This window comes from Agelaius tricolor, unplaced genomic scaffold (genome assembly GCF_023055355.1).
Source record: "Agelaius tricolor isolate 1412-34295 unplaced genomic scaffold, bAgeTri1.0.p SCAF_8, whole genome shotgun sequence".
Taxonomy (NCBI): domain Eukaryota; kingdom Metazoa; phylum Chordata; class Aves; order Passeriformes; family Icteridae; genus Agelaius; species Agelaius tricolor.
Window position 1 is genome coordinate 2,991,863 of NW_027269268.1, and position 19,186 is coordinate 3,011,048.

General features: G+C 39.8%; 1 protein-coding gene across 2 annotated transcripts in view; it reads left to right on the forward strand.

Moving 5' to 3' along the window:
• Window positions 1-19,186, forward strand: part of ANK2 (ankyrin 2) — a 277,485-nt gene that overhangs the window by 40,318 nt on the left and 217,981 nt on the right. The window contains exon 2 of one of the 2 annotated variants that reach the window (XM_071431335.1): window positions 1,077-1,135. The exons of the other annotated variant lie outside the window; for it this stretch is intronic. Within the exon in view, the coding sequence (XP_071287436.1) occupies window positions 1,115-1,135 (21 nt within the window). The 5' untranslated portion in view covers window positions 1,077-1,114. The remainder of the gene's footprint in view (window positions 1-1,076; window positions 1,136-19,186) is intronic. 2 annotated transcript variants of the gene reach the window in all.

Genomic DNA, 19,186 nt, shown 5'->3' on the forward strand with positions numbered 1-19,186 from the left:
GGTGGTATGGATGAAATGTGAAATGGTGTTCTTCTCTTTTAGGACATAGTTTTGGTAGCTGACGACCATTTAAGTCTGTCATACCATTTATAGGATGTATTGTAAACTGTTACAATTATCTGGAGTATAGAAAGGCAGTAATGATAAATGTAGTTCAGTCATAGAGGGGTGCTGGATGGTGTGTGGGTGGGAGAAACAGGAGCTGAGGTTCCCTTGAGATTGGCAGACCCTGGCATGTGTGCTTGCAGCCCAGCCTCCTGTGTGGGCTATGGCGGAGGGCAGTGCCACCACCCAGATTGGGGTCTGGGTGCTCAAGGAGCCTGCAGGGTCCTGCTGCCAGGCTGAGCCAGAGGTTTTTCCATCTGCTCAGATCCTAGGCAGGAGCTTGGGGGTGAAAAGGAGAGGACAGGACCTCTAGCAAGTTCTGAACTCACACCTGCCTGTTTTTTCAGGTTTGGAAAGATTTTACAGAAAAGAGATGCAGTGTATAATGGTGTAAACCCCATGTTTCTGTGGAAGTGAACGGTGAGCCTGTTGTGCCCATGCTGCCCTTGCTGTTCCCAACGGGAAGATGCACTTCTGTTATGATTTAGGGTATAGCACTGTCCAGGGTGTGCTGTCCTGGGCTCCGTCTGCCCAAAATATGTTTTGCCAGTAGCTGCTAAGAAGTTGGACAAATGTCTGTACTGAAGACCATATTTGGGTTCTTTTGCTGAATGTTTTATGTTTTCATTATTGTGACTGCAATTATGAATTTTTCCAGAGTAAATACACAGAATATGAAAATCAAATTATTGAGGGCATCAAGTAGCTTTTATTTAGAAATCATGTATGATGGAAGAAAAAAGCAATAATAAGGAAAAAGATCTTAAATTCAATTACTGGATGCTCAGCTGAGGCCAAGTGGGAACATGTCATCTAAACTAATAAAACAACCAAAACCCATTATCCTAATTGTCTTACCTAAGTTATAACCACTGAAAATTTACTGGGCAGCAGTGGAGAGGAAGGTATATATTCATGATACATCTGAGAACATGGAAAATTAATGTGTTTTTCCTGTTGCTTTTTTTTAGGTAAGTAACCGAAGGGGACATGAAGAATTGACATTTAAATGGCCAGCATGTTGCAAAAGGTATTTCCATTTAGATTCAATAATAAATGTGCAAATAATTAATCTGAGTACATATTTTGAGTATTTTCCTCCTTTTCTTTTCTTTTGCTCTATTGAGACTGTCTTGGCAGAGGAATTAATGAACCTGGGTCCAGCTAATTGACTGAAATTCTTTTACTTGCTATAAAAGTAGTAATAATAATGGGATGATGAATGAAATATTTGTCATTCTTGAAATCTTTTTGCACTTGTGATCACTGGAAAGTCTGCTTTACATGCTGATTATAAAGTGATAGATGCATTGCATCTGATTTCTAAGACATGATAACACTAAGTAACTGTCAGGAAGCTAAACCTGGATTTGATCCCTAAACAGCTCCTTCCTTGGCAGCCAGATGGATATGGAGGTATGTCAGGCCTTATCTTGCATTGGGAAATAATCTACATCTGTAAATATGCTGTGAACAAAATGCTGGAGTTTCTGCTGGTGCCACCCCCACAGAAGCACCAAAGAAAACCCAGCTCTATTTCATTTGCAGTGACTGTCCTACTGATGATTTTTTCACATGGCTGATAATTGATTATAATTCTGTGGAATGCCTGTTGTCATGTTGCTGTCTGTGAAATCCCTCAGGAGGATGGAGATTGATGGGAGAGCCATGGTTACAGAGAGCAATTCCTGTTAATTCCAATTACAGATGGTAACGCAAAGCTCTTTGGAAGAATACTCAGAGGTTAAAGGAAGAGGATTCTGGCTTACAAAAATGTCAGTGTTTCCTAATTATTTCCATTAGAGTGAAAGTTATACTTAATCTTTTTGACTAAAGGGTGCCAAGAGGAAGCTAGACCTATTGATTAAAAAATGTCTGGGGACAGACACAAGTTCTGATTTCAGTGAGGCAGAACGGAGATTGATCCCTGAATTTCCTGCTTCTGAAAAGATTATGGAGTCTAATGGATTGTTATCTGTTCTCCTTCCATCAACTTTGAGTTAAAAACCCCAGACTATATTGGACACAAAAATTAAGTATTCTCTGACAAGATTTTTGGCTGAAAAATGCTGGTTTTGCCTTTTATAGACTTTTCACTGTTGGGTGCATGGAACTACTTTATCTTTCTCTGCTGTTCTTCCTGATTTTCCTTTGTCTGTTCTGGGATTTAGTTGACAAAGAAATGTAATGGAGAAACAAAGGCTCACCTGAAGCTGAGTTAGTGACCTGAGTTTGGGAAAATTTTGGTTTAAGAGCAAATCTGTCCAACTCAAACTTTGGTTGCACTTAATTATTCTGATTTGCATTTTAAATAAGAAGTATTTTGAAAGATGGGGTACAAATGTGTTGCAGCTGAGCAAGAAAAGAAATCAATTTGTTTCTTTCCTGAAGCTTGCTGCAGTTTTACTGTCTCACAGGTCTTTGTGAACAGAAGCACAGACATATAAATGTGTACAAGTTCTGCTTTTTATCAGTGAATAAGTGCCTTTGTGGGAACTAAAAGGTCTTTTCTATTCCCCAGAGAGTTCCACAACATCATTTTAGCCTTTGAAAAGAGAAAGTTCTTGGCTAACATTAAAACAAAATGCTGCTGCTTGTGGCCACTCTAGATTTTTTTTTTTTTTTTTTGAGGAGCCAGACATTTAAAAAACCCTTCAGTTATGAAGGGGAGGCAAACCTTGCAGAAATTTGGGAATGAAGAAGAAACCCACAGTGCAGTACAGTCATTGCTTTCTGCACATGGTGTTCTGAGCATCAAGAACCCCTGGTTACTTGGAACTGATAAAAATTCATATAAAATCAGCAGTAACTACTTGTGCACTAGTTTTATATAGCAAGCAACACTATTAGATCTGGTGCAAGGCTTACTAAGTGCCTCATGTATTTGCCAAGTGTAAAATGAATTCAAGTTGGTCCTGGTTACATTTATGTCCCATTGGCTACACTAGGATACAATGTGGGGAAACAGATATAATGGTATGAGAAGATGAAATTAGAGTGATTTGTTTCAGGCAATTTAGTTTATTACATTTGACATCTTATCAGGTCTCTGAAACATAACTAGAAGCTTTCTCTTGGAAACATTTCGTGTCCTGTCTTAATGACCATCAGTAGCTGCTGTAATTATCTACCTTCTATCAGAAGCCAGCAGCAACTCTCCTGCTGAGGAATACAAAATTCCTTTATTTTTTTCATGGGAATATGAATATTGTGCCTTGGTAAGTTTTCAGAGGTCATCTCAGTAAACCAGGCATTGCTCTGTGGGCTACCTCATCACTATCTTGAGCAATATTGATTCTTGAAGTAGATTCATTTTTGTTTCTCTGTTTTTAGTTGGTACATTACATTTTAGGCTGCGTGAGTGTGAACTGTCAATAAAGGACTTTACCATCTCGGTGTCATGTTGTCAGTTAATTCAGATAAAGGCCAAACAACATGCTAGGGTCAGGGACTCACAAAGGTAGGTCAGAATCCTCTTAGCTTCCAAGTTCTCTAGGAATTGTGCCTTGCCTTTAACATCACAGTTTCTAGCCTACATGATCATGGAGGTACCAGTGGAAACATGGATCATGCCCACATGGATTTCTCAAGAGGTAGGTGTTCTCTTTTTTTCCAATGTACTAAGGAGCTGTTAATCAAACTTCTCTGTGTGTGTATCTGTTTTTATATCCCAGATGAAAATGTGTTTATTTGCCTTTGGGTGGGTAACAAGTGCTGTGCTATGCAGCAGGGAAATGCTGCTTTGTCTTTTGTTCTGCGAACTTTTGATGAAAGGCACTTGTGCATTTTTGGCACCTGGTCTCCCCAGCTTTCCATGGAGCTGGGCAGCAGGACAGGCGTCATCCATCCTTTACTTTTTTGTCTCTGACTCCTCTGTAAATAGCCACATTTTTTTTAGTGGTGATCCTGAACCAGGGAATTGTGCAGCCCCTGATAAAATGCTGAGAGAAGTAGTATTTTTTCCTGGGAAAACTGAGGTGACTGGCTTGGGGGGGGGTTTAACATCCAGCTTCACCAGAGAACTTGCTAGGAGTCTCTTAATATCATTTTTAGTACTGGAGAACCAAAAATCTTTCTGAATAGTAACTGACTGGCAAGATCTGATAGATCTGCTGACTGGGAGATTTATTGTGTCTTATGATTTAGATTGTGTGTTTGCTGTGACTTTTTGGTTTTTGAAACATCTGACACATTCTATAGCTTGCCAATATACCACTCGTATTGATGCCAGTAAGCATCTAAAAAGTGATTTTATTTTTGTAAGGACAGGTAGTGGTGACATGTAGGTAAAGGAGTTGTCCCAAGAAAGGAAACTTGTTTTTCCAGACATTGAAGAGTTGATCTGCTTACCAAATATTCTTGAGCCTGAGTTGTTGTTTAACCCAAGCTGATTCTGAGTCATTGGCTGTTTGATTGTGTCCCACACTCTGGTAGTGGCATTTTCCTTTAGATAACTCTTTTGTCATAGTAATGAAAAAGGCTGTAAGTCGAGGATGTGTGTGTTTGTATTAAGATTTTTATTTTTCTGGTGAGCAATGGAAATTTAAGAACTGTTAGAAGGCTCTTAGGTTGCAGCTTTATAATATTTTTCTGCTTTAAAAAATAGATGCAGCACTAAAAGTTTTTTTCTTTGTGCACATTAAAAGTGAAGCTGCATCCTTATGTGAAATGTCAGAAATGCTTGGATGTGCAAACATATTTTTAGGTTCTCTCTAGATATATAATCATTTATAGTTGTGGCTCTTGTCTGCCTGTTTGGATTTTCTAAGGAACAGATATCTACATCTGGAAAAAAAAAGCAGGATTGCATTTCACATTAAGTGGTGTTTTTGTTGGCAGCCTAAGGGGACATGAAAATTTAAATGGGCATAATGAATAAATTACCCTTTGACTTTAGGCTGTTCCTTCAAAACAAGAGTGGAATGGCGTGTGGTACATTTGCACTGCTTTTTGCCTCTTTGTATTTCTTTGTAAGGGGCTCCATGATTTTCTCAGTGATGAATTTAATCCATCATGATCTCCCCTGTACTACAAAAAATGAGGAAAAGCTTTATTTTTATGGCAACCATAATGAGCAGAGAGAAATCAGGGTTTTCTTTTTGCCTTCTTGAGGTCTGTGAGTACAAAATGGGAGAAATTCCAGAGTGTCTATGAAGACCTGAAACAATTTCAGGTTTGCTATTGATTTTCCCATGGAATGAGCTCAGATGCTGGGACAATTAGCAGCTGAACTGAGTCCAGCTGAGGACAGCCTCTGCTCCAGCAGCAGTTGAAGCTAATGGGCCGTGAAGGCACGAGGATAATTCCACTGTCCAGCACCAGTGTGCAGCTAGAGCGGCACCAGAAGGAGCCGAGGGCTGAACGCTGCTCGCTCGGTGACTCAGAACTCGCTGCTCCACGGGGTTGTGTAGCCAGGCTTGAAAACTGCTTCCACTTTAGTGCCTGGGAAGGAAATGAGGGTGGAAAGCAGCTCTTGCTCAGAGCAGTCACGGTTTAAGAAGCAGATTGTATGTGGCTCTTTGGTGGCTTGTTCTCTTCTGATTGGGATCTTTTCCTTTTCTTTTTCTCTGGGTGTGAAAATAGAAGGAAGAAGCCACTTAAAATTGGCTAAAATCTCCCAAGGTGACTTTGTTTAAAAAAGAGCCCAGAGTCTAAATCATGAGCTTTCCCACAGCCTATTTTCCAGACAAAAAGTAAAACCTGACGTGTGAAGCATTGATGGCAAAGAGCAACAGGTTGGCTGCCAAACCTTTTAGTCTATATTAGCCTTTCTGCCAAAATCTTATTTGTTTTCTTTTACCACAAACATGGCAGACAAAAGGACTTTGTTTTTTCCACTGAGAGAATGGGTAGTTTATCAGCCAGACAAATTTCTTACATTCTGTTTATAAACATTTGTTGAGAAAACATTTCATTCTGATGCAGCATTTGCAGTTTCTTTATTGTGCCAGAAGAGATGAAAATGTAGGCCTGGCCACTTTGCAGAGCTGCTTTTAAAGATATTCTCCTGATTTTAATGTTTCAGACAATCTCAGATAAGACACAATGCAGAATAGTATTGCTTTTGTTTTTCTCCGTCCGTGTTCCAGTGCTATTTCTGGCACAGGTAGAGATTGAAGATGGGCCAAGGTACACAGCCTTGCCAGGGTTTCAAACAGCACCAAAGATTTGGGAGTGTCAAATGTCATCCTTTTGAGCTTGTGCCTACTTCTAAGTGTGTTTGTGCACGGCAGAATTTTCACTCTTAAGTTTTTAAGTGCCTCTTAAAAATGTACATCTAATCTTGTGGCAGTCTGAGTGTTTCATGCGTGCTCTGCTCTCTCCAAAGATTAGTTTCATTGGCTCTATTTCAGGAGTCAATGGGAAATCCATTGGAAGTGAGATTTGTGTTGAATACAAGTGTTAATGGTAGAAAGTTTTCCACAGACACCATTGAGGACAAACGAGGTCAGTTTCATCACTCTTTTTGCTGTAATGGATAGGCCTGGGTTTTTTTCCTTCCTGAAGTATCAGTGGCATGTAGTTAATACATCTGTTCTCATAAATCATTTGCTTCTTGAAGCTATTATACAATGGCATGAAATAATAATTAAAAAATGATAACACCCCAATTTTTTCTATTAAAAGTGAACCAACATCTTCCCTCCACTTTACGTTAGGAATGCAAAGCTTTTAATGAACTGTCCAGGTAAGCCTTCTGTGTACTCCCCCACCAAATCCATTGTCCCGATTTCTCTGGGAAGGAGGAGGGCTGGTGTGTATTGTATATATTTAAAAAACACTGTAAACCTGCTCTGTAGTTTTCACAGCCACCAATGTCTGTAACATCTCTAGTAAGAAGCCTGCATGGCTGCAGAGGAGGGAACCCAAAGGTAGAGGGAGGGAATTTGATTTCCTTTCTGTGCTTGAGCCTTTCAGCTGAAGAAGCTGGTGGAAGCTTGGCTGCTTTACTGCCTGCTCTTGTTTTGATCAGGCTGTAGCATCACAGCAGTTTGTCTCATGAATTTGTAGCCATGAGAACAAATTAGGATCTGCTGTAATGGTAATTATGTTAACTAAAATGGTCATAAAATGATAGGGAGGAAGATGCATGTATCAAAGCTGTGCAATCAGTATTCTCCCCAAACATTTCTAATGAAAAGAAAATATCAGAGTGTGTGCGTATATCTGTATGTGAGTGGGTGTAGAGTGTGTAAGTGTATGTTAAATAAAACAAAGTCCATATTCATGATTTGAGATTAGCAAATGTTAATGAACTAAGAAATTCTTTGAGGGGAGTCAGCTGATGTAGCTGAGTTAAAAACTCAAGGCCCTTGGATAAAACCCTGCCTGGGTAGATAATAGACACTTTCTGCTACATTTAGCTTTTTCTCCTTAGACGTAAACAGCCATTTTTTCAGATGGGCATTTGGTACAGACTCTAAAGAGTCTGTTTGCAGTTTGGTGTAGAAGAGATTGTTAATCAAATGCAAATTGTGGACTGAAATCAGAACTGCTCAGCAGGGCCTTTGGAATGCTGTAAAGCTGAGGTTGGTGGCTATGGAATTTCAGAGAGCCTTCAGCTGCACCTCTGACTGGAGGAATTGCTTGGGGGTAAACATGAGACAAAGTGCAGTGGAAGGGGCTGCTGGGATCCACATTTAATAACTGTTCAAGAACAGCAGTTCATGGTTTCTGGACTGATCCACTAGTCTTCCAAAAGTTGAAATGTATTAGTAGCTGGAAAACCTGAATTTTGCTTAAGAATTTGAAAAATACTGAAGCAAGAGAGTGTTGTGGGCTCCTCTATAAATAATAGTCAAGGTTGGATACATATTCTAAAATGTATCAGAAACAGAACAGAGGCTTCCTGAGGAAGGCCTGCACTGTCCAGCAGAACACTGAGGGTGTTTGTGGGGGAGGGGAAGAAGAGAGGATCCTCCTGTTAAGAAAAAGGTTAATAATGTTTGTTTATATCCCCCTGTTAGGAAAGTTTGCTGGGAGCTGTCACCTGCTCCATATCTTCTCATAACTCTACACCAGTTTTTCTGGCTGAAGCTCTATGGTGTCCAAAATATTATGTAACACTACATTCTCAATCCTCTTTCAATGTTGTTGAATGCTGTTTTAAAGATGACTTTGGTGATAGTATTGAAACCATAAATATGCCATTAATTATTGACTCGTTGCCTGCTTTGTTCTTCAGACAGGCTGAAAACCTGCAATGAAATAAATTTTGTCTGGACATTCAGATCCAAACCACATTTGTCATCCATAAAAGCTGCATTTCAAGATCAGATCTCAGGGTCTGTTTCTCAGTGTTTTCCCCTCAACAATATCCACAGCCTGGTTCTTGGGGAAGGACAGCAACAGGGCAAGCATATCTGATACTTCCCCTAAATAATCTCCTGGCCTCTAGCTGGTTTTGTCTTGTGATTTCCTGAGCTGGATATTGTCTCTGATTTAATAACCCTCACTGGTTTTCTCTTTCACTAACTTGTCCCTCCTTGAGCTGAGATAACCCCTTACCCTGGGAAAACTCCTGCCACCACCTCTGTTCTGGCCACTGGGCTGGGACATGCGAAGTCTGCTCTTCTAAAATATAGGATGTGTTCTTAGGTTCAGGGAGAAGAAATACAAAGCTTAAAGAGGAGAGTAATCATATTACAGAATATGAATAGTTATTGCTGCAGCTGAAATATTATATTGACTACAGGCATATGGTCAAGAACAAACCCAAAACATTTTAAAAAGAGAGTACAATGTACCAAAGACAGGAATCCTTATCCAAATGACGAGGCATTTGTGTCTTGGCAGTGCTTGACTGTTTGTCTTGTCAGTTCTCTTGCTCTCCTAAGTATGGCTTTATTTATAAAATATTAGATTTCCAAAGGAAGCCATCAGGAAATGAATAACTGTAGTCACAGCTGGGTTTAAAAAGGGAGGATAAAATAGGAAGCTCCATCCATTTTGTGTGCTGAGTGATGCAGGACTTTTGTGAAAAAGCTGCTATTGATTTCATAACACAAGACATTAGTGTACTTGATTTTTTTTTTTGGCATTACGTGTTGTTTCTGTCTTTCATTTCAAATGTTGCTGATGATTTTTTTCCTTCTATTTTTTGGACACCTTCCTGATTTTAAAGTAACTTTGTTAAAGTACAGAAACTTAGAAAATTAACAAAAAATGGGGGATTTGGCCTTATTCCGTGGAGTCAATTCCCTTTGGGTAGGTCCCTGGTGAGGCAGGGCTGCTTAGCAGAATATTCCATCTTATTTCCCTCCTCACAGTACACCCAGGAGCACCAGCACACATCTGGGCTTTAGGATACTGTAGCATTTAATGTAAGCTGGGGTTATAGAGGCCTGTGACTTGTTCAGTTTTGGATGAATTCTCTTGGGCATAGCACAAAACCTATTTATCCCTGATGTGGCAGTCAGATTTTTAAGGCTGTGGTCCAAAGCATGAATTCTCTACAAGTTTTCAGTGAAAGGATGATGAGAATTTGCTTAAAATAAGCTGTTCTGCACATGCAGTTTTTTTATAGGCCTAGACTGTCAGCCTGAGATAGATGCCAAGCACTGGGAGGGTTTTAAATTTGGTATAATGAGAAGCACCATGCCTGATACTGTAAATCACTGGACAGTCTGCAAGTGTTGCTCTCTGCACCACAGCAGTACCAGTTGCTAGTCTAAGAATTTATTCTGGTTCGTCTAGTCCCTAGTAAGGGACTTGTAAGAAAATGTTTTTCTGTTCTTTAAACAATTTCTACTTTAATTGCTAGTGGGTGGAATTATGAAAATGCGGAGAGCTGAATTGATGTTGGAATAGTTCAGTACATTATAGTATTAAATTGCTGTTAAAATAAGTATTGCCAAAAGCATCTGTATATTAACAGGAATTGAATTTGAGTCATAAGTGATGGTACCTTTGCTTAAAATACAAGTCCAGATATTTAAGTACCACAGTGATTCTTCCATCGCTTACTATTCCTTTAAAACTCATGCTATCTGTCTTTGGAATATTCTCTCAAAGCTGAGCTGCTCTCTCCAAACATTATATGTATCAGTTATGGGGTTTTTTTTGGTTACATCATTGGGATAGATCAGCTTGAAAATTAGGGTTTTTCAAGGTTTGGGGGGTGTGTGGTTGATGATTGTTAAGCTTATTTTTGGCTCTGTGACTGTTTTCATGACCTGTCAGTCACTTATAACATATTAAGAAGTGTGGACACAAAGAATTAAGAAAAACAGTACTTAGGAGTTATTAATATTTATATTTTCTTAAATCAAGTGTCCTTTGTACCTTTCTTTAAACAAAATGAAAAAGCTCAATTAGTTTGTGATGTTTAATGTACTTTATACTTGCCAACCACCAAAGAACAAACTCTATCTTATTCCTTATTTCCTTCACCTTAAGTCCCATATTAATGTAGTTATAGTGTGTAAGAAGTAGCTAAGGCCCAAAGCATGCCCAAATTGCAGTTTCCAGGGGAAGCAGGGCTATTTCTATGGGACTGAAGGGCAGCATTTCTCTGACAAAGGCCAGATGTTCTGGAATGAAGGTTAAATGGGAATGATGGTCCCCTGCCAGCCTGCTGAAGAGTGGGGACCATGTACTCTTGTCACTAAGCCAGGCAACAAGCCAGGGAAGAAATAGCATTGAAATAATTTTCTTTTTCTGTGAACCAGTTAGGAAGCTGTAGCTGGAACAGCAGTGAAGCAAAGTTATTTAAAAACACTGATAATGAAGACATTTTAAGTGTTGATTGCTCTGTTATGTAGCTTACCCTGTAACATTGTTTTAAAAGAATATCCAATATGTAGTTAACAGCTTATTTCCTGTTACACTTGAGTTGCTTCTTTTTGCTCAGTAATAAAAAGTGATTAGTATTTAAGCAAAGTAGATGCTTACATTCAGAAAGTGTCTACTAATAATTTTATTAATTGCTGCTGAGGGGATCATTGTGCCATGATTTATTTTTTTTTAATTCCTTAATCTCAGTGGAAGAAGAGTGTTTATCAGACAATTTCTATGCTAAAACCCCTGAAATTATAGCTCCTGAGAGAGATTTCTTCACTATTTTGGCAGAATATGTGAGTACCTTACTGTGGCATTTCTGTATGTTCATTTTCCCACTGCTGCTTTTTGTGTCTTTTCATGGCATTTAAATGGTCAGTTGATAAAATCTTTGTTTAATGACTGCTCTCAGGTACATGAGGCAGCTTCACATGATGCACTGGAATGTTAAATAATTTGAAATCCCAATTTGGTTCTCTTTGCTGCTTGGGTAACTTTGGATGATCTATATAAGTCTGGAAAGCTTTTTAGGATGTCAGATAGCTTGACTATTTCAATTTGCTTCATTCTGTTAGTTTTTTAAAGCCTGATCTTTTGCAGTGCTGGAGAAAATGATGAGTCTAGCAAGAAGTTTGCTCCTAGGATCCATTTAGTGGTGGGTGAGCAGCGACCAAATCCGTGGCTGTATTTATAGCTTGATATTTGCCCCGCTCCCCAGCCAGCAGTACATGCCAGGAATAACAAAATTATTATAAATATAACCAAATAATTTCTAGTCAGCATGGTTCTCTGGGGTTTTATTTTGTGTGGCTTATTAGGGCAGACTGGGGTCGTTTCAAACCCTGAAGGGCTGGCACTGGTGTCCAGCTGTGGGCAGTGTCTTGGTGCAGGTACTGTTGCCTGCTGGGGAAGGCAGGGCAGGAGAAAATCTGTTGTACTGCAATGGTCATGCTAAGAAATGTGTTTATTTCAAGATATTTGAAGGCAGGAAAATCTATGCAGAGCTTGAAAATAATAATAATGCCAAGTCAAATTTGAGAGAAATTGCTTTCTGTGGTGCAGGAAGATCAGCCTTTGCTTGTCATGTTCAATGTGGCAACTTGGGAATATTGCACATGTGACACAGTGAGATTTTTTTCCTTCTCGTTGTTTCATCCTATTTTATTTGTCTCCATCAGAAATGTGGGGGAATAAGTCCAATCCTATTTGCCTTAAAATATCTTGTCAAGGCAGTGTGTGCCTGCTTCACCTCCCTTTGGCCGAAAGAGGGAGGTCTCTGCCTTCCTCAGTGCCTCCTACATGCTTATAATGGAAAAGAGCATTTCAGAGAATCCCCATGCATTTGGGAAGTCTCTACAAACCTGTATGGAATGGCTCTTTCTGACTGAAACTTAAAGGCTTGACTACAAACTTGACATGAGCCAGATTTCTCTGTGGTTACCTGGTTAACAGTCAAGTGCTACACCCAAGTATTCTTAATCTTGGAAAGAGTAGGGGGAAGTTTTCCATACACTTATTCCACCAGTGCTCAGGAGATGATTTTTTTTTTTTTTAGAAAAGGAGGGGAATATTATTGTATAAAATGTAATGACTGTATAAAATGTAATGACACTTTTTCACTCTAGCTTTAAGATAAGTGCTTATAATTTAGCTTTTCAGCTGGAGGAGGGACATAGGTTTATAATAACTTTGTTATGGACAAGCTACACAACCCCCCTGTTCCCTGTAATTTTCTGATAGATGCAAGGAGCCACGTAGGCAGCGCACTGAAGTGCTTATGGAAGTCTTGTAATTGTCACCTACCTGAAGAGAAATGGAGACTTTTTACATCTGCTTTTACCCAGGAGTGATGCAGCTGAAGAAATGACACCTATATTATGTTGGGTTTTCAGTGGAGGTACACAGCTCACACACAGGGTGTGTGCTGTGGTGAGAGCGAGCATTAATTGGGAGTAAAGTATCTATGGATTTAGAGGAATAAAAATAATAAAGGGAATGAAGTGTATAGGAGTTTGAGTCTGGTGCTCTATTGCCACCTTCTGCTCATCCATCTTCCCACTGTGTTCGTGATGCAGTTACGTGTTGCACCTGGGAACTTGCATTAGGGATGACATTTGATTTTTGTGTTTGAGGGAAGCTGTGCCCAAAGGAAATGTCAGTTCCTCCTCTGGATTCCTGAATGCAAAGCCCTGTTTAGATAAGGCAAGGAAAATATCTTCCATAGCAAAATGAATGATAGTTTTCATCAATTTGAAAACTAACACATAAGCCTTTTCTCTGGCACAGGGCAGCTCAGTCTGATTTCCATTACCTTAAAAGCTCACAAATCACAAACTGAAGCATCAATATTTGCTTATTACATTGTGAATTGCAGAATCTGGGAGTAATTTTAGCCTTTGGATGCTTTAATAGGGAATAGAAGCAATTGTAGGAGCAGAATTGATTACTTAAAGTGCATTGATTTGTTCTGAAGATTTCTACTTGGTGGTCTCTGGGAAGTGTTCCCCTGAATGTTTACCCTTTTGGCATTTATGATTTATTCTATGGCCTAAACACTGACTTTACCGCCTGCTGTTCCATTAGAAACTCAGGAAGAGAGGAAGAGAGAAATAGAAAATATCAGCTCCCTTGTGATGCTGCTGGTAAAACTCTGTCCTTTTTAAAATGCTGGAAATAATGTGCTGTTTAAATGATAGCTGAAAGGCATATTCATTCTCTAGTAAAATTCAGGGTACAGAGGGAGCAGAGGAAACTTGATGATGTTCCTAACAGGTAATTTTAGTCAGGAGAATTGGATAGGAGGGGAATCAGCCTTGAAACTTGCCAGACTGAGATCCACAGGAGGAAGAAAGTGTATCATCATATACTCGTTTCTTCTTCTTCCTCTTCCCCTCTTTCTTAGAAGCTACAAATGGCAGGTTCCTTTTGTCTGCTCAACACCTGTCTGCAGTTCATGAGGATAAAGAATTTGAAGTCAGAGTTGTGGGAGAAATAAGTCCAACCAGCTATCAGGGAGTATGTGATATAGGGCAGAATGGCAGATCCCCAAATGCTTTGTGTTTTACCTTTGTTTATAAATAGTGCAAAATAACACAATCAGAAATTGTGATTTCACATCCACTTGTTTGGGTTATTGTATTAGCTTTCATACCATGAGAGTAGCATTTTTTTTAGGAGTTCCTACTTTAGTTTTTATTGCTTTCCTTCTTGGGAAATTTAAGTTTGGCATTTCTTGGATGTCAACTTCTATTGTTTTATTTTGATTTATAGTTCACTAGATAACAGCCTCATCAGCATCTAGTTGGTAATTTGAAAGGATCTTCTTAAGGTGTAAGAATTGCAAATTGGATTGAGGCTAGTGTAAAATAACTGGGGGATCATAAAGTGTCATTTCAAATTTTGTCAAAATCTATATTTTAGTACCATTTAAAAATTCTGTTGTTGTCCAGCTTAGTTTCAATAAATGTATTTAAAAATTTGATCTGACTTGCAACTATTCTTCAAAGAATGAAGAAGAATAAGTGTAAGTGGTTGTTTCAGAGTGTAATGATATCTTGACATTTAGTCAAGATTTGACATTTTCTGTTAGAGCATATTAAACCTTCCTTTGTGCAGGTGCATTTCAATAGACCAGAGCATGACAGTCAGAGGGTCACCTTTGCTTCTGATGTAATGTCTGCCTTTTAGGCAGGAAAATAGCAGGATGGAACTTGGGCTCTGTCTGGAGCTACAGGACCTGTCAGAGGCTTCCATGGACTGGAACTCCCAAATGCTATGTTACTTTTTGGGTTTTGTGTAACACTAGTTTTGTGCACTCCAATGGAGCCAGTGCAATTCAGCAGAAACAGGAGAGTTTGTTAGTCATTGTCTGCTTGATGTGTTGTGCTGATTTCTGTGGGCACATTGATGTCAAGTTGTTTCATCCAAGTTGTCAAAAAACTGGATTGAGGCCTCCTGTCTTTGATTGTCTGCTTGGGCACTTCCACAGGGCGTTTCTGAGCGATTCTGGAAAACTTCCTTGTGATTATCTAGGCAGAAGAAATGAGGATTTCAAGTTGCAGAATCTTTTTGCATCATATGAAAAAACCAAACCTGTATATAATGAAATTCTGCTTACTACTTTGGGAAAAAGTTTTTGTCTGGGAAGTAGAGGAGATAGAGCATCAAAAGCTCATCAGTACTTTGCCTGTTTCTGGGAACTTGAGTGCCAGCTGATGTAAAGAAAATTTGCATATAACTTGTCTGTCTCAATGTGTGGGGCATCCTTTTGTGTTGAATTTGCTGTACAGATGCACAGAACTGGATTCTGCTGTTTTGTTTCCATAAGGAGCTGGTGGGGATGGGTTTTCCCCTCTTTATCTCATAGAGGCTGATCCCAGCTGCAATTTTGTGCATGGAAAAATCAAAGGTCAGATGAGGGCATGGTCTGTTTTTGCCAAAGAAGCGTCTGTGATCTGCAGAACAAGATGGTTACTTATAGTGGGAACTGGAGTGAGGAGCTGGCTGCTTAGTGTCCTGGTGTTTAACCCTGCAGGGTCAGGACCTAAAAGAAACAGGCATGTGGTTGGCTGACAGCTCCTGAGCTCTTTGGGAAGGCAATGAAGGAAAAAGCAGACAAGTAGAGGATTTAGCAAGTTCAGGGGCTGAACTTCCCTGGAACTTTAGACTGGGTGTCTTAATCCAGTTGCTGGGCAGATTCTCAGGGTTAAAATTTAAGAAGGATGTTCAAATGGCCTGCTGAGATTAATTTAATCACTGTTGATGTTCAGATGGATTTAAACTGCATCGATTTAAGCCTGGCTGGAGCTCTGTGTGTAGCTCTGCCTTCCCTCTGGTTTCCTTCAAGGCACACTCTACCCCGAGCACTGTGGCAGCAGCAGTCACACGTGTTGTTCCTGTGCTGGTTTACACTGGATGATGCTCTTGCACTGTGACTTGGAAAAGATGGGTTTTGTCTTGGTTTGGCTAATAATGTTAACTTCTAGTCTGTCCAACAGAATAGAAATGTCCTCAGGATACTGGTCAGGGATAGCAGCCTGTTAGGTGGAATAGAGGTCCTTGTGGAGTGAGGGACAGAGCTGTTGCATATCAGCTGCAGAAAGGAACATTGGCTTGGAGGTTTTGGATCAGCCAGTGCTAAAATGTGGCAAGTTTTCACCATTTGTCCAGGTTTTATTTCAGTGAGCACTGAGGTAACATTTCTCTTCAGTGGAAATGGTGGAATGTCTTTTGCTGCTGATAAGAAACACTGCTAGAAAGCTTTAGAGGACTGTGTGTGTCTGATGGGGGAAGCTCTGGCAGTGGAGGAGTTTGAACTGCACATTGTGTCTTGTCACATGTGCACCAGGTTCCTCAACAAGTCATGGTTGTGTTGGGAGTTAAATGGCCATTCCTGCCCAGGCTGTGTCCTTCAATCTCCTCCTGTGCTTGACTCTTCTGGAGCTATTTGCAAGTGCAGGGAAGAACAGGCTCCCTTCAGTCATCTTTGGACAAAACAAACTGTGACAAGTGGGTAGATGCATTAGAGCTGTGTTTGACTCAGGAGCATGGAGCTGGTAATTGAATTAATCAAGGAAAAGGGAGAAACACCAGAAATAGAGGAGGGGGAAAAAGGTAGGAATGGGGTGAGGAGAGTGAAGCAAGATAGGAGAAAACAAAGGAATAAAGGCATAGGGAAAGGTTGACCAGAGTTTGTCCTGCTTGCCAGTGCATTGTGGCAGGAGTTGAAGGTGCCTGGGATAACTGTGTACCATATCCTTACATAAAAGGCAAATTTATGCTTTGGAATCATTTAAGATTTGTTGTGGCATTGGAATCTTTTCCCAAGCTTTAGAATGTTCCCTCAGGTGAAGGTCGGTGCATCCTGGTTAAGTGATAAACAGTAAACTTCCAACTTAATCTGTATCTTTGGGAAATGTGCTTTATGGATAATGAATGAAAGAAGGTCAGCAGGAAAGTGACCATGGCAACTCAGCTGCCATCAGCTGTTAGAGCACAAACCTATTCCCTGGTGTTTTAGCACAAGCTCTCTTCATTCTGTGTGAGGGAAGGTCAAGGAAATGGCTCCCTAGTTTCACAGATGTGACTCCTGACTTGATTGGCAGGGTGGAAAATCATGTTGCATGCTCTTCTGGGCAGGTAGAGAAATACATTAGGAGACCCTGAGTGTAATGGGGCTGTGTACAAGTGCTCATCTTTTTATTCTGTCTCAGTGGCCATTCCATGTCTATAGCTGTGAGTCTGGCGTTTTTTCCAGAGGTTCAGGTACTGCAGCTAATGGCCAGTATTAGCCTCTGTTAGAAATAAGTCAGTGTTTGCTCTTGTATAGATCCAGTGTCTCTTCAGCCACGGGGCTGGCATGTTCTAGCACAACATTCCAGGCCCTAGGTGGATTCCCAGCTGTCAAAAGCATTGGTAATGAGTCTGCAGGATCTGCTGAGGGCAGGGGAAGAATGGAGCTCCATGATTTCATTACCCTTTTTACTCACAGAAAGCACGTGCTTTATAACCTCCTCTCATCGATACTAATGCCTGTGGAATCCCTTTGCTGCATTAAACCCCAGCCAGCTGAGGAATGTCCCTTTGAGGCTGCAGTAGCTCAACTCGCAGCCTGGCATTAAGCTGTACATAGTTTCAGGGATCATAATCCCAACATATCTCTGCTTTTCAATTTCTGTTCAGTTCTACTCTTTAATTGAAAAGGAAATGTTTTATCCTTAATTGCATTGTTGCTCCTTCTTTCCTGTCCAAATATCCTGCTGTTCTTTCTTAAGTGTCAGCTTTTAGAATTGAAAAATGCTGGACTTTTCATTCCAGTAAAGTGAATTTTTAATGATCTTGTAGTTGTTCCTTACATGATAACTTCAGTTGTGTAAGCCAGGAACATTGTTTTCTGGGAAGTTGTTGGCTTCCCATTCCTTTCTCTCTGCACTATCACTCAAATAGCTGTAAGGAATCTGGTGAGATGATGTCTTACCTTGTTCTGTGGTGCCTTTTCCACAAAAAATATGGGGTCTGGTCCCACTATGTTCAAGTTGATAGCAAATCTGTGACAACCCAAGAGCCAGTGAAGTTCCCTGCATGTATATGATCAGTGACACTGTGTTAAACAACTTTGTGGTATGAAGTGATGCCATCCAAGAAACGGCATCTTTTCCCTTGCTTTTTAAATTATGAATAGGCAGTACTGTTGGATTTGAAAGGAATATCTGTGAATTTATTTAATTATAGATACTGGAGGCTTACAGAAATGCAGAACATTTTATATATGTTAATTTGTAATTAATTCATTATTAATGAAGTACTTATATTAACAAACCACAACTTTATAATTTTTTAATAGGATTTATGTTATGGAAGGCTTATGAATTTCTGGGTAAACCTTACGGTCAGGAGCTTGCTTGCTTGCTTTCATATCTTTATTACATTAATTTTCCTCTAATAAGGATTTTTCTTCCCCTTTCCTTTGGTAGCGTCTCAAGTCCTTCTGGGTAGGCAAAGATCTGCTTATTTGGGTTATTTGAGAGCAATGTAGACCTCATTTTTCTTGGTTGTTGCTTGGGAGGGAGCAGGAGATGGCTGAGTCATTTTTCAAGAGGAGTCCCTTTGTGTGTATAAACCCTGACCCTTTATGCTGCTGTCAGCCATTTGATAGAAGGATTGACTAATAATTTTTGCACTATTAAGGCTCCTGACACGTTTTAGAAACATTATCTTGGTGTTGTTGAAAGCTGCCTGCCAGCCAGTCCAGTTAGCAGGTCTGTATAGAATTAGCATATTGGGTGAAAATACAAGAACTTTAATGTGTTAGAATTGGTTTCACCACAGCAGTGGTGCCAGTCTTTTTCTCTCTATACTCACACAAATCTAAAATTTGAGCATGTATGTTTTTTCCCATTTTCTGAATAACATATGACCTGACATGACTGCCAATTATGGATCAGTGCATTGTTTGGTTTGCATTCAGAAGTGTTTCATTAGTCATGTTTTACATGGGTAAGATTTGCACACAGCCAAGAGTGATGTCCTAAACCCAGATATTATTTGCTTTCTGGATGCACAGAGGGGACCCTCTGAGGAGAAATATTTTTAAGGTGCTGGAATTCATTGGTCTTATTCACTGTTTTGTCAGGCTAGACATAGATCTCTGAAAATTGTGAACATGTGGCCATAGGAATGGTTTTTTTGCCTTAATTATGTTTTTGAAAGGTGTAAGCACATGTCAAATTTATGACAAGGTTTCAGTGGTGATCAATATTTGCCAAGAAGAAAAACACATGCTTTTTTTTCTGCGGCAGCTGAG